At 40.2% G+C, this 14,755-nt stretch overlaps 3 protein-coding genes across 3 annotated transcripts; 2 read left to right on the forward strand and 1 right to left on the reverse strand.

Moving 5' to 3' along the window:
* Nucleotides 1-74: 74 nt before the first annotated feature.
* Nucleotides 75-2,796, forward strand: LOC135344790 (uncharacterized). Its single transcript, XM_064542086.1, has 8 exons — nt 75-294; nt 457-721; nt 930-956; nt 1,021-1,287; nt 1,387-1,468; nt 1,636-1,853; nt 2,032-2,283; nt 2,458-2,796. Exons 1-8 carry the CDS (start codon nt 133-135, stop codon nt 2,565-2,567), a joined length of 1,383 nt encoding a protein of 460 aa, XP_064398156.1. The 5' UTR covers nt 75-132; the 3' UTR covers nt 2,568-2,796.
* A 492-nt stretch (nt 2,797-3,288) lies between these two features.
* Nucleotides 3,289-9,391, reverse strand: LOC135344796 (uncharacterized). The gene is made up of 7 exons (XM_064542092.1): nt 9,203-9,391; nt 6,915-7,106; nt 5,990-6,369; nt 5,731-5,855; nt 5,298-5,413; nt 4,413-4,518; nt 3,289-3,628 (listed from the first exon to the last, which is right to left on the reverse strand). Exons 1-7 carry the CDS (start codon nt 9,336-9,338, stop codon nt 3,535-3,537), a joined length of 1,149 nt encoding a protein of 382 aa, XP_064398162.1. The 5' UTR covers nt 9,339-9,391; the 3' UTR covers nt 3,289-3,534.
* A 31-nt stretch (nt 9,392-9,422) lies between these two features.
* On the forward strand, nt 9,423-14,561 carry LOC135344789 (85/88 kDa calcium-independent phospholipase A2-like). The gene is made up of 8 exons (XM_064542085.1): nt 9,423-9,570; nt 9,679-9,738; nt 11,544-11,756; nt 12,000-12,528; nt 12,785-12,944; nt 13,124-13,209; nt 13,749-14,059; nt 14,153-14,561. The coding sequence occupies exons 1-8, from the start codon at nt 9,556-9,558 to the stop codon at nt 14,390-14,392; spliced, it is 1,614 nt and encodes a 537-aa protein (XP_064398155.1). The 5' UTR covers nt 9,423-9,555; the 3' UTR covers nt 14,393-14,561.
* Nucleotides 14,562-14,755: the final 194 nt, after the last annotated feature.

The following is a 14,755-nucleotide window of genomic DNA, read 5'->3' on the forward strand; positions in this document are numbered from 1 at the left end:
TCGAGACCAGGCCGATTAAAATTAATCGGCCTGGATTTGGAGGCTAATCTAGAGCCTGCTACATAGCTATGATGCAAGTATTTGTTTATTTTCTGAGGCTTCAATGTAAACATTGTTCAAATATAAATTACCATGGATTTGGCTCCAAAAGACATTCAGTGCTTTGAGAACATTCCCAGCAATAGCTACAGCTTTCACTGCCATTTGAAATCATTCACTACTATTGCTGCAATGACTCCTTGCAAAGTACTAAGAAGAGCAACACTAAGCCTGCTACTGGCTGCAATACTACAGGTAGGTGTGTACTTGCAGTGAGTGGGTGATACCCACAGCAGCTGCTGTATGTACTGAACATCCCACAAGAATATTTGGTGCAGCATGCATGCAAAATTGTGTCTGCATATATATATCTGATTCAACACCTGATATTGTAATTGCATGATTTTTGCTTTGCAGGTATTTGTACTATGCAATACGCAATCGTCTGCTAGTGGAGTTGTCTTTCTTGACGACTGCTCAATGTGTGCCGAAGACGAGAAATGTTTGGAAAAAGACGATGGAACGAAGTACTGCAAGCAATGTGCACCAGAAGACTGTAGTATCTTACCCACTGACCTAGTGTGTGCTTCTAATGGCCAAACTTACGACAACCTATGTGAAATGAAAAAAGCAGCTTGTGAGCTGGACAGAGTACTACGAGTAGAGTTTCAGGGAACAGCATGTGAGTAAATTGTGTAATTCACCGTGCATGATTAGGATGCCAACTATAATAATAGATATAAATTTTAATCGTTAGTCAGAAACCATTAAAAGTAGTATCTATAGTAAATTACATGTGTACAATGTACATCATCAGTTTGGTGATTATCCATTGATCAGTTTTAAACCTTGCAATTACACACTATTCTCACTGACACACATAAATACAGGTCCTACACTGCCTCCCCCAGTGCAAGGTAAGACATGAATTATATCTGATGCTGAAACTGTATTTATAATGATTTTATGTTCTTCCAATAGCAATATGCAAACTTCAACAAGACAACTTCGACCTTCACAAAAACAACTTATATCAAAATTGTGACATAGCTAACATTTACGAAAAATCTAATAATGGCAGTCTAACACTTGACGATCTGAATTTGGAGTTTTGCCACCGGCCTCACTGTGTAGAGAATAAGTTCATAAGACGCCAGTGCCACCGTTTTGCACAAGAGTGGTGTTGGTGTGTCGATGATAACGGAACACCAAGCAACTTTCAAAAGAACCTGGAAGTCGGAACCTGCAGTAAGTTAGCATGCCAACAGCCAAAATTAATTTTAATGTCAACCATCAACAATGAAGAGTCTGTGTATGTCATTAACTGTAACATAATTATATCTACAGCTCAAACAAGGAACTGCTACAGTAACGGACAAAAATGGAAGCACGGAGCTAGCTACCCTAATCCTAACAGTTGCGGACCATGGTACGCATGCATGTGTATAATAATTATACTGAGTGCCTGCATGGACCACTAAAAAGTGAATTAACCCCCCCCCCCCGCACCACTATGCATGGGCCAGCTCCATCCTTAGATAAATGCATGAAATTCATGAACATTATTTTAATTATGGCAATTATGTTTCATAACAGCCAATGCTTGGACGGAGAGGAGAAGTGCTACCCAGAATTGACATTTGCTCTAATAAATGGAGTTCTCAATGATACTGAGCTCGAGAGACTGCAAGATGAACTCTTGAGAATCTTCTACATCCAGTACAATCATAGACAAGAAGACTATCAGCAGCTGATGGAGTACCTAACAGACCACTCAACTTACAATGTCATTCGCCATGACAATGACATTAATGGTGAGCAAACACCTGACAGTGTACATGTACTTAACTCTTATGCATGCATGCATACAGAGAGGGTTTATATAGCCGCTCCAACACACAGCAGCCAGCCATGCATGACCAATATAGCTGTCCATGCATGTATATGTATACGTATAGCTCATTCATTTATTTATTAAAATCTTCTATACAGTGTCTTTGACTCTAAAGGAGAATATTTTGAACTACAAGTTCGATAAGCACGACAAAAGCCAAGATGACAAGCTACAATCCGCAGAATTTTTTTCACTTCGAAACGACCTCTCTGAATTCTTACACTGTGATGCCATCCTCAATTATATTCAAGACAAGATCACCAGCACTAGTGTTTCTCAACCATCCAATCAACCATTCTCAATATCAAGAAAAGAGTTTCAACAATTTTTCGCAGCAGAGCTGTTTGAAGGTATGCATGCATGCATATTAATGCAATACGATAAGAACATGCATGCATGCACTTATATTTAATAGATTGATCGCCTTTACACAATACAGTCACCTATATATATAGTAGCACAGTTTACCATATTCATTGTGCATGTCCCTTTATGAATTTTCAGTAATATTTCCCATTTTACAGATTCAATCGCATCATCTGGCGTGAGTAAGCGAGATACTGAGCAAGTTCGGGAGAGATTAACGATGAAACGGTTGAGTCATCGCAATAAGTTCTATTACACTTTGTTTTGAGTCATCAATCATCTTAACAGAATAGCTAATTATGTAAAATATCAATTTCACTTGTTACTTTAAGCGACTGTTGACAGTCAAACATGTACAGATTTAATTTGTATTATCAAAGCACCTGTTTTAACAGGATAAATCATTATCATTTTTCACGTAGACAATGTCCAAAGCATTCTATATTATATCATCATATCATAATTATATTTTACATCATCATGAATTATTTATTAAATCCGACATACATGATTGACTTAATTGTGCATTTCAATCACTAAATTAACGGCTTGTAGATAAATGCATGTAAACAAAACATGCAGAAGGAGCTGATATTATCAGCAAAGTTAACACTAGGGGTTGGTAGAATAATTATGCTGGTATAATTTTGAGCATAATAATTATAAATTATAATTATAGGCAATTTTTTTTGAGAATTATGCTGGCATAATGGGCACTTCGATATCACAATTATGAGAATATTAGGCAAGTTTTGGAAAAACAATTTTACTTTGTAGGCCTGATTATAAGCACTGGTGGTTAATTATATCCTTGACATTCTATATAATTATGTTATTAAATACAATGTAGATAAGTCATGTGGCCATTTATTTATAGTTTGACGTTACTTGTGTGATGACATGGGGTGTGGTTTGTGTAATAGGTAAGATCTCTACCAACCCCTAGTTAACACTGTCAGACGAGTTGCATTAACAAGCTAGAACTCGGATTTTCTTGGAGGAAGATGATAAAACTCATACATGGATTACAATATACATGTGTACAGGAAGTGAATATTTCCACCAACAAAAACTTTAAATTGAAACCATGCATACACACATATGGACATTAATTTGACGGTTTACTTAAACTAGCTTGACCTGCATGATATGTAACTGGTAGGCGGTTAGCTATAGCAGTATATAAAAACATTATGTAAGCAACTGTATTTCGTACGAGTCATGCAGTTTTAAGACTAGTGTACACTGAAGTCTGGTTCTTTGACAATGGTCTTGTTTCCATTCTTTCCTGTCTTCCCTGGTCTCCACAAATGTCTAGCACTGCTGCATCTGCACAGAAGGGGGGGGGGAGGGGGGCAGGGGATAAGAGTACAAAAATCGGCTGGGGTGCAGAAAGGGAGAAAGTTTAGCATTCGAAAGGAACATATATATACATATAAAGCTTGAGGATATCAATTGCAAATCATAGTGTGAGTGTATACACTTGTCATCTTTATCCACCCAGGAAAAGGATGTTTTGATAATTTTATCCTAAATGAAATGTGTATTTAATTTCATTACGAACACACTCTGTTGTTATAGGAAGGACGTACATGTAACAACAGTGCACAGGCTTGAGCACACTTCCCATACATCCAGCATTGACAGAACATAACAACAGATCAACATAACAACAGACCATTGCGTACAGCAATCAAAGTGCTATTCACAGGACACATGTTTCCTTATTGAAAGGGCATACTCGATAACGGGTTAGCTAGCAAAACACATTTTTAACATCTATATGCCATCGGAGTGTCTCGAAGATGCCTCTTAAATTTACATCAACCAAATTTAGTTTTAAATTTAGAACAGTAGGTATATTAGTTGTGAAATGTTTACTTCCTCGATTGGTAGGGGTCTAAGAGCATCAACTAGACCACAGCAATGACTCAAGTCATCGTAACTATAGCAGTACAAAATGTATATTAGAGGGCCTGACCTGTGTGTGTGTGTGGGGGGTGGGTGAGAAATGCTAATGACTGCCAGCCTATAGGGGGGAAATAGGCCCAGGGGGGAGAATTACCCCCCTCGCCCCCCCCTAAATGCAGCCATGAGTGTACAGTCGACTCACCCTGTTGCAGCATGAGCCTTGTGTGTGGGGTGCTGCTCCATTGAAAGCAGCTGGCAGCAACTCCATTTTGTTCTATATCCCTCAAGAGTAGGGGAAGCCAGAGGAACTGCAGGAAATAGTTGCTCAATCAATTTGTGTGCACACACTGGTATACGTATACGTCCAAGAGTTTTTTTGGCAATGCTTTTGATTACGCCCATTAAAAAAAAGTTTGTTTCTAAATTTAGATTGTGAAAGAAATGTTTACTTCCTCGATTGGTAGAGATGTAATAAAGTATAGAGTGATGTGCAAAGGATACGGTGCAAAACGTTGACACCAATTATAGTCTCAAATTTATACTTGTTTTGTAACAATGATAACTCATAATGTCAGTGCAACAGAACACATCTTCCCCAATTATAATAGAATGTGGGTGTAAATACTTTCAAATTGACAGAGCCGGTAACAAGACTTCTTCAAAATTAATAACTGTACTGGAAGAGACACTGCATTAAAGCTCCACTCCACAAAAGACAGTGTTTTCGTTCCTAAAATTACCTCTATGGTGATACCGTATTACTAGAATATTTTGCTGGTGAAAAACCTTTGCGCAAATGAGCCAAATCAACAGAACAATGACTCTTTGCGATCTAACTATTGTGTTTTCTGGCAAGGAGCGTGTGTATTTACCAGTACTAATTTAGATTTTGCGATTTTATTGTTGCGAATTGATCAACCTTTGCAAAGCTTGCATATGTTTGATGCTCGCAAAACAGTCTAGTAATACGGTATTGTGATATTGTACGATTCACAGCATTTATAATAGTGGCGAAAATGTATAGCTAAGCCTCTTGCTAAAAATTAATATTCCGTAGCCGATACTTTTTGCATGGTAGAACACTCACCTAGGAATCCCGGGTGACAGGAACACGCCCCCTCCTCCGTCCGACCAGGTTGGTACTCTCCCAGACAGTGGAGACAGCGGCTATCACTCAGTATCGAAGCCTTTTTCTCAGGGGAGCTGAATATTATACAAGAGTATACATACGTACATGTCAGCAAGAGCAGTGGACGTTCAAATAAAGGACACAGTGCTACTGCATGCACTTGGTTCTTACTGCGAACATTATAGAGGTGTGGACAGACATCAGTGATCTACATGGCTTTGTAATTCTAGCAACCAACGAGTATGTCACTAAATATCATTAATTCCCACATTCCACAAGAATACTCTGAATATTAACAAGCACATGTACGTACGTAGCCACTTTTAAATGAACACACGCACACGCACACGCACACGCACACGCACACGCACACACACACACACACACACACCCTTTTTGCTTCCTGTGGTGTTTCTTCTTCTCAAAGTGCTCAGCAGCTGCCTCCTTGGCTGATGATACATTCACCCTCGGCAACGCTGTAGAGTAATTGCATCTTTGTTTTCTCCAAGCGTCTATCTGTGAAAAGAGGAGAGCTTAAAATAAATGCAGGATGGAAACGAATTCATTTTAGCTTTACTAGTGTGGTGATAGCTAGTGGTCTTGCGGTAACAAATCACTTCCCTACAATAATAAAACCCTCCATAACTAACATGCTCTCTGTGCTTCTCCCTTTTTCCACAGACAAGCTGTGCTCTGAGTAACATCTCTTTCTGCACAGCCAAGAAATCATTCCTCTCTCTCACACCTCCTCCAGTAATGGTCACCTCAAACTTCTCGCCAGTCAGGTGACTACACCGGTTTCTCCCTCCAGTCATGTGACTGTACTGGTTGTCATTACCAGCTTTGATTGGCCCCAGATGAACTTTGACATCATGCTCCTTGCATAACTGTTTCATATTCGAACCAGAGGTACCAAAATAAACCCCGAGGTGCGTGTACGTGATGGGTAGCTCGAATGTCATGCTGGGGGGTGGGGGATTTGGCAGAGTTTCATTGGGATTGGGCGGAGGGGTCAAGGCCGAGTAGTCACCTGGAGGAACAAGACATGTCATCAAAATACCAATTACCAATTGAAAGCTTGCATGATCACATGCAGCCTAGCATGTACACAGCCTCTAGCAGTTGAAATGTATATTGTAGGTCGATAGGCGACTCTTAAATCTGCAATAAAATCTTTAATTGATTGATTGGGTTTAATTAATGTAGACTAAACAGATATGAAGATACCTCACACCTACGTACTCTTAGTTCCACCTTCATATTCAATTGGCATTTTGATGACATATATTTTACTGACAGTATCCACAAATATACAGATTACCCCCTTTTTGGGGTAATGTACGCGCATGCGCATACAAGGTATACCAGGCCGCCTTTCTCTTCGCGGCCTGGAATCGAGGCTAGTCGATAGGCGACTCTTAAATCTGCAATAAAAATTTAATCTTTAATTGATTGTTGATTGGGTGTAATTAATGTAGACTAAACAAATACCTCACACCTACGTACTCTTAGTTCCAACTTCATAAAACACTTAATTAATCAACGTTCTCTAAGTGTAACAATTAATTAACTGACCTTCTGATGCTGCCTTAACAATGGACCTAGCTCTTATGAGCGAGTCACGGAACGGTGATGTGTTAGACTCCGCCTCTTTGAACATGCTCACTAACAAAGGATGAGCAGTAGCCAACATTGTGTCCAAGGAAACGTCCTTGATCCACTTCCCTAGAGCAGTCAACTCGGCAGTAGTCTTGATTGGAGGAAGAGCTAAAGTGGGAATTAACAAAGCATTATTATAGTGAGAGACAGAGTGTCTACATACATGCATCTGTGTTCCTTGTACAAATGAAAACTTAAAGCCTTAGGAATTGAATTGAATAAGTTTATCCACAGAGGAAATGGTCACGACTAGACTGGCGGCGACAAGCGCGAGCGACTGGCCAACTACCCATCAGTCACTCGTCTCAGTGAAAGTGTATAGATCATATGACACTACCAAACATGAATATCATTATAGATAATGTGGTTAAATTTTGCTATGAGATTTAGCTACTATGGAATGCACTGAATCCCCTGAAGTGTAAGTGACTGGCCAACTGCCTATCAGTCACTCGGCTCAGTGCAGAGGAGGTTGGACGCGCGTCATCCACCGTCAGGTTTTATCACGTGCGCTCATAAGATTAGGCACCATTAGGCACCTCGATGCTCCACTGTTTTGTAGGCTGTACAGAGACACTGCAAGTAGCCAGAAGTGGTCTAGGAGCATTCCCACCGCCCTCTCACCTTCCCTAAACTGCTGAAAAGATTCCAAGATGGATCTAGACTAGTATTTATATTTTTTTGACACTTTTCGATTTTTGTTTAACAGGATTGTGATCTGTATGAGCAGAGGAGGTCAGAGCACCATTGATCTGTTTCTCTTTAGCGTTCTCTAGCTCTTACTTGCACTGATAAGCTTTTACATTCTCACCTTTGACCTCAAAGGAATTCTATAAAGGTTTATAATTATCACATGACTGAAGGCGTCATGATGATGCGTGTCCAACCTCCTCTGGGCTCAGTGGAAGTGTATAGATCATATGACACTACCAAACATGAATATCATTATAGATAATGTGGTTAAATTTTGCTATGAGATTTAGCTACTATGGAATGCACTGAATCCCCTGAAGTGTAAGTGCGGTTACAGGCTAATATGACATTGAGCAATCTGATAGGCTGCAATGCTCGTTGCAGCTGAGACGAGTGACTGATAGGCAGTTTGCCAGTCTCTCGCGCTACGCACGCGAGGGGCTGTCGCCGCCAGTCTATGGTCACACATAGGCAACATAGCCTTACAAAGTCCTCATAGGGCAGACCAACAGTCAGCTGTGGCCTGTTGACATGCACAGATTGAAAAGGGTGACCTCAATAAACAGTCAAGTTTCACTAGCCCCTATTACACAAATGAGCATATACGGATGGGGTCACAAATATTGAATATTGCACAGCACTAATCCAGCATTCAGGAGTACAGGTATAACAACATGTAGATCTCGTTTCGTTACTCAGTGACTGTTTATAGTCATTACGCATGGGTTAGTTGCAAATATGTTTCTGGTCAGCCGCCCGGCCGAATGATCATTTTAGGCATGCCATTATTGCTTATGTCAGATTATTTAATGATTTTATCAACAAACTCCACCCAAAAAGGCCAATTTTTCTACCTTTGAATCGCTTGCAACGTCGTCTGTCTTCGAGGCTGATTTTCCAAATTAATAAGAATAATGGGTAATGATTACCGCCTGCTTGCATGCTATTTTGAAAAGTCTCTGGCCAACACAAACCTTACAAACCTTGAAGCACTAGCTGGTCAATCTCATCTAGAAATGTGTAAGGGTTGCAGCACGCACAGTACAGTCATGTACCACTTACAAGAGCTAGGTGTAACACAGTAAAACTAAAAATACAAGCCATATCTCAGCTAGGGATTTTCCCTTATATGACATCATAACGCAGCTACAAGCCAGACCTCAGCTAGGGATTATCACATTTTCCCCATAATTATATATTACAAGACATCATAACGTACGTACGTAGTTACAAGCCATACCTCAGCTAGGGATCGTAACATAGCTACAAGTCTACAAGAGCCGAAATCGTAATGCAGCTACAAGCCATTTCAGCTAGGGATTTCACGTTTATTTAATACTATACAGAGACTGTACAACTATATTGAAGCCAGAGATTTTCCAGCTACATCTACAAGATATTATATCTATAAGATATTATATCTATAAATTTACAGGGCAGGCCTCATAGTGTACAGAGAGTGGTTATAAGGATACAGTATCCTCAAAATATCCATCTAGATCTAGATCTACCTGTCTCCTTGCAGATACAAACAGCCTTTGGAAAGAATTTTACATGTTGTGCAGAGAGACATTTCCCTCTGAAGCTGTTCAACAGTCCCTGAGTTTGCCCTCTCCAGCGCTTGTGGTGGAAAATGCATCCTTCCATAATTATTAACTGTTGTCCTCCTCTGAGTCAGCACTCTGCAGTGGGTGTGTTAGCTCAGCCTGATTTCTTTGATGTGGGCATGCATGGGTTAGCCTCGTACCCAGGCCGATTTTGATTGGATCAGAGTAAAGGGTTAGAGTTCTGGAGGTGTAGATCGTTACATGTTACAATGTACATGAAACGCCCCTAGATATAGATATTCTATACCTACAAGAAAATGCAAGCAATCAAAGTAAGAATAGATATATAGATCTAGCTAGATCTCTATTTAATACAGTAACTTAACTTGCATGTCATGATGGACATGCAAACTTCCATAACAAAACGTTTTGTCCTACAGACCTTTTTTTCACACACTCATCATGATCAAGTACCAGTTCATGAGCTGGATAACATTGAGGTAAAGGGAATTCTCTATAAATAGTTAGGGTCAGGTGGCATATACGGCACCGGATGTAATTTTGGAAGGGGGAGGGGGTCGGGTTAGCTAAGGGAAATAACAAAAATTAGGGCGTTTCCACATCCGGTGCCGTATAAGCCACTTGATCCAATAGTTAGATAATGATCATGAGCATGAGGTATCGTCTGGCCACATTATTCCCACGCAGATTTTTCTTTATAACGGAAGGAGAAAAGTACGGCATTGCACGGGTGTCAGTGCGCATACGCTTATTCATTCCCATTTATGATGAAGCAGCTTACCTGTGGCTTAATGCCCTTTATTGCGTTGGTCGAGAATGCTTGCACACTAGTCTACGATGGTCGTAGTTATCGTCATGAAAACGCACATGCACAGGCCAATTTAATAATGCAAATGTTATTCATGTAATATTTTCCACGTAATGTATTTGACAATGTAAGTGGTTAAAGTGGATAACATACAATGTCGTGTATATATATTTTGCTAATCTGACGTTGTGATGGATTGACGTACGGTACTTTCCCGCTTTCTTGTTTCCACGCTTTTTGGTGCTTATCCCTGGGCTAATCATAACAGGAATTATGTTTGTTTACATGTGGGTTGAACGCCAGCACACCTGCATGGATTATTCTGCCCACATGCACACAGAGTATAAAACGACCACAAACATTTGTGCAACTGAATAGAAAGAGGCTTATTCTAAGAACACCCCAAAACACCTCTGCATATAACGCTGTGTGTATATATTATACTTATAGCTAACCCACTTCTGACCAGGGTCACAACCTCCACAGGTGGATTGGCTAATCCGGCTGTTCTATACAAGTTTTGCTTTATGGCAAAGCATTGTCTTTTAACTACAATAACTTAATTAAGCCTTACCAACAGCTTTATCTTTGACAATGGCAAGTTAACGCTTTTTCAGCGGTACTGAACTTGCTGATATAAGAAGAGCGTATATAGGACCCTATATTAGCTCTGCGGTAGCATTGAACCCAGCCTCTCTTGTACTTGTATATATTGCTACACCCAAGCCCATATTTCTGTCCCTGTCTTTTCTTCCACCATGCAATTCCTTGCTTTTTGAAATTTCACTTGATATGTACTCCTGCACAAATGGCCGGGGGTAGCACCAAAAAGCGTGGAAACAAGAAGTAGGGACAGCCGTATGCATGTCAATCGATCACAGCGTCATACTGTGAAATTACATTTACAGACAACATGCAATCATGTCAGTTACATTACATGGAAACATTACGTGTGTACGTACGTACGTACGTCATAATATCATTTGCATGTTGAATTGGCATTATTATTGTGACGGATTGACATATGGCTCTCTCCCGCTTTCTTGCTTCTATACGCTTTTTGGTACTTCCCCCTCACAAGCAAAATTAATGAAAGATTACTTGTATAATTATATACTTGTTGTAGTGATGTTAAAAAACCATTCATATAACTCACAATCAGGGCTGCATGTTTAATTGTCATTATTCTCGTTATTACAGCTTAATCGCACTAGCATTGCATTCATGCAATAAACATAATAGTGTATACGGTGCATGGTTAGTGCTCTATGTGGGAAATAACAAAATACAGCAGTGGGATTTAAAGCCGAGCCATTTATTCAGGAATGAGCACAGTTGTTATTACCATGCTTATATACTCATCACATCAGTTAAAGGAGCCTATAATTATTTCTGTAACAGTACATAGCTGTAAGAAACATGTATGCCGTGTGTGGTAGTGACATGCATATGAAAATACAAAGTCGTGTTTCACAGGAATTGACTAAGAGAGTTAAAGATTCTTCATTTGAAGCCAATGCTACGAATGAGCACGATGAAACTCCTCTTCACTTGCTTGTGAAGCGGCCATTCACACAGGACAAGCTACAACTGAAAATGGAGTTAATCATCTCAATGCTCACATACAGTCGAGCAGACATGAATATTCCTGACAACTCTGGAAACTCTCCTCTTCACAGTGCTGTTAAGGTGAGGCTCAGAGCTGTTAATTATAGTTCAGCAAACTCAAATTCCTTGTGGGTAAAAACGAAGATGACTTTCTATAATATACCCTAGAGCTAAAGCATATCTCAGTCAGTGAGTGGTATGATGACTGACTTATAATTAATTGTACATGTAGTTGTGTATATATACGTGCATGGTGTAGGACACATGCAAGTATAATTATGTGAATTGCCTTCCTCTACGTCTTATAACTATGCATGCATGCAGGCTGGTGAGCTGGGTACAGTTAAAGTATTGGTTGCATTCAATGCTGATGTGAACCAATTAAACACGGACGGAGAGACTCCACTTGACTTAGTCACTCGCCTGCAAACACCTGTTGATTCGAACCTAGTCACTTTTTTGGAATCATCAGGAGCAAAGCACAGCGATAATTTGAAAGCATCTGGCTTTGATTTCTCCAAATTAGAGTGCTCTGCTGTTGAATCTCAAGACATAATTGCTGAAGCTGTATCTAGAACGGCAGTTGATCTACGGCAAAAAACACAAGAAATTCTATCCAATGATCAAGATAATTCCAACGGTAGAGAACTAGCTTCGCTTGTTGCTAAGGTGGATCAGCTGAAGAAGGGAGGTGGGCGAGTTCTGTGTTTGGACGGGGGTGGAATCAGGGGATTAATTCAAATTGAAATTCTCAGCCAGTTGGAGAGGGAGACGGGGAAAAAGGTGACGGAGCTGTTTGATTGGATAATAGGCACCTCAACGGGTGGTGTTGTGGCTATCAGTGTTATCTATCGTGAGTGGTAATTTTTTTCCTCGGTACACATAATTATTTTGTAGTAACTAACTCACTGGACAATAGCTATTGTTCTTACAAAATGCATGCATGTACAGGTGCATGTATCACCTTAGAAATCGGTGGTACAGTAGAACCTCGGATAGTTAATAACGTCAGATAATGTCCTCACACACACACACACACACACACACACACACACACACACACACACACACACACACACACACATGCACACACACACACACACAAACAGCCAAGTTAACGCTCTATGAGCTCAGACAGTTCTACTTCCAGGCCCGGTACGAGGTTTTTGGCACAGGGAAACATGGCATGGCCTACAATACTGATGCTCTGATTGACATATACAGAACCAATATGGCTGGCTACTCTATGAACGACGTCAAGATACCCAGGCGAGAAAGATATGTCCGTTAAGATAAAATCTAGCTACTACATATCTCCTCACTCGTTCAATGCACGCATGAGCTCTATATAACAGAGTTGGATATACTCCTACTTTCTCGTGCAAAAGCTTAATCACACACGTGCACTCAGTACGGTTGTATTGCTATTACTGCTGTCTGTAATATAGGATTCTTGTAAGCGCGGTGGACAAAAGCAGTTCCAATCTGAAGGTTCGATTCTTTAACAACTGTTTTGACGATGAATACTCAACTCGTAAGTCCACATAATTATAATAAAGTGTAACTCACTGTATCCATGATGCATTACGTAATAGCACTACGCGTCTCGAGGGCTAAATGCAATATAGACTATGCATCCCGAGTGCACTAAGTTAGTATCCCCAGGGCATAGTCCATGCGCATTCAACATTGGCGTGACGAATAGTTTGACCCACAAAAGGTTGGGGCCCCTCGATGCTAGAGTAAAGCAGCCCCAACCCCGAACACTTGCAAAATTCAACGCTGCTGCAAAGCACCTCAAACAGTCACACCCCGAACAGTGACATTCCCTTTAATGCTGCTGCAAAACAGCCACTCCCCAACCTGACGATACTTTCATAGAGTGTGTAATAATGATGCTATATACTGTAAGCTGTGCTATATACGATATTTAGGGGAAATGTCATGTAGCTTAGTCAGTACATAATTTTTTTTTATAATTATGACATTATTGCACATAGCAACATAATTATATAGCAACGGGATATGCATGACTTTAAGTGTTCAATTAATTCTGACTGCATAATTATACAGAGGAGGCCTGGAAAGTAGCCCGGTACACTTCAGCTGCTCCCATCTTGTTCAAGGAGATGGATGACTTCGTGGATGGTGGAGTGCTGGCACATAATCCGAGCATTCTCGGAATCTCTCGGATTCAAGAGCACTATTCCAAGAGAGGGGAGATGCTTCCCATATCAATGATTGTGTCTATAGGTACCGGAATACCACCGGATAGAGAGTTAGGGAATATTGATGCACAAAACTATCTGTCCTTTGGTAAAAAATGGTTTGAAGGTGCTGTAAAGGAAACAATTGGAAACTTGGGCACAGTTCTTGGAAATGCTGTAAGTCAACTTTTTAAATAAAAAAACGTGTCTGATCAAAGTCGGTATTCTCTTCCACCCCGTCCTCATACACAAACACATGCACTCACACAGATCGTTGATACCCAGGTTGCCCACATATCTACCTCAACAGTTTGCGCTGGGTTCGAGGTTCCCTACTTTCGTTTTGACCCACCTTTGTCAAAAGTTGTATCAACGGGTGAGACTGATCTCAACTCCCTCTTAGATATGATGCTCGTCACCAAGACAACGAGTGGCAATTGGACGCAAGAGGTTGTGGAACAGCTGCACAAGTGCGTAGAGGCAAGAGCTGACTTTTTGGAATCTTTATAGCAAATAAAGACTGTTATAAATGTAGCATTCGAGTGTAAAAATTAACCAACAGTTATACTGTAAATTTATAGTGACAATACTATATGCATGCAATAGCTACAACGTACCATGCATGTTAGATCTATATTTTATATTGACAAAACGTTATACACCCTCAGTTAGGCCCTGATATATTATGCATTACATGATTGTCTAGTTGGATAGAACACTTCCTCTAACCAATCAGATTGCGGTATTTTAATAGGCAAACATGATCTAAATTAATGTAGCAAAGCTAGCTAATTCAGTTTGCGCATGTGCAGGCCTATATTTTAATTGGCCTGGATTCGAGGCTAGTGTTGACAATGTATAATGCTGAAGTCA

Source organism: Halichondria panicea, chromosome 12 (assembly GCF_963675165.1).
Source record: "Halichondria panicea chromosome 12, odHalPani1.1, whole genome shotgun sequence".
Lineage (NCBI taxonomy): Eukaryota > Metazoa > Porifera > Demospongiae > Suberitida > Halichondriidae > Halichondria > Halichondria panicea.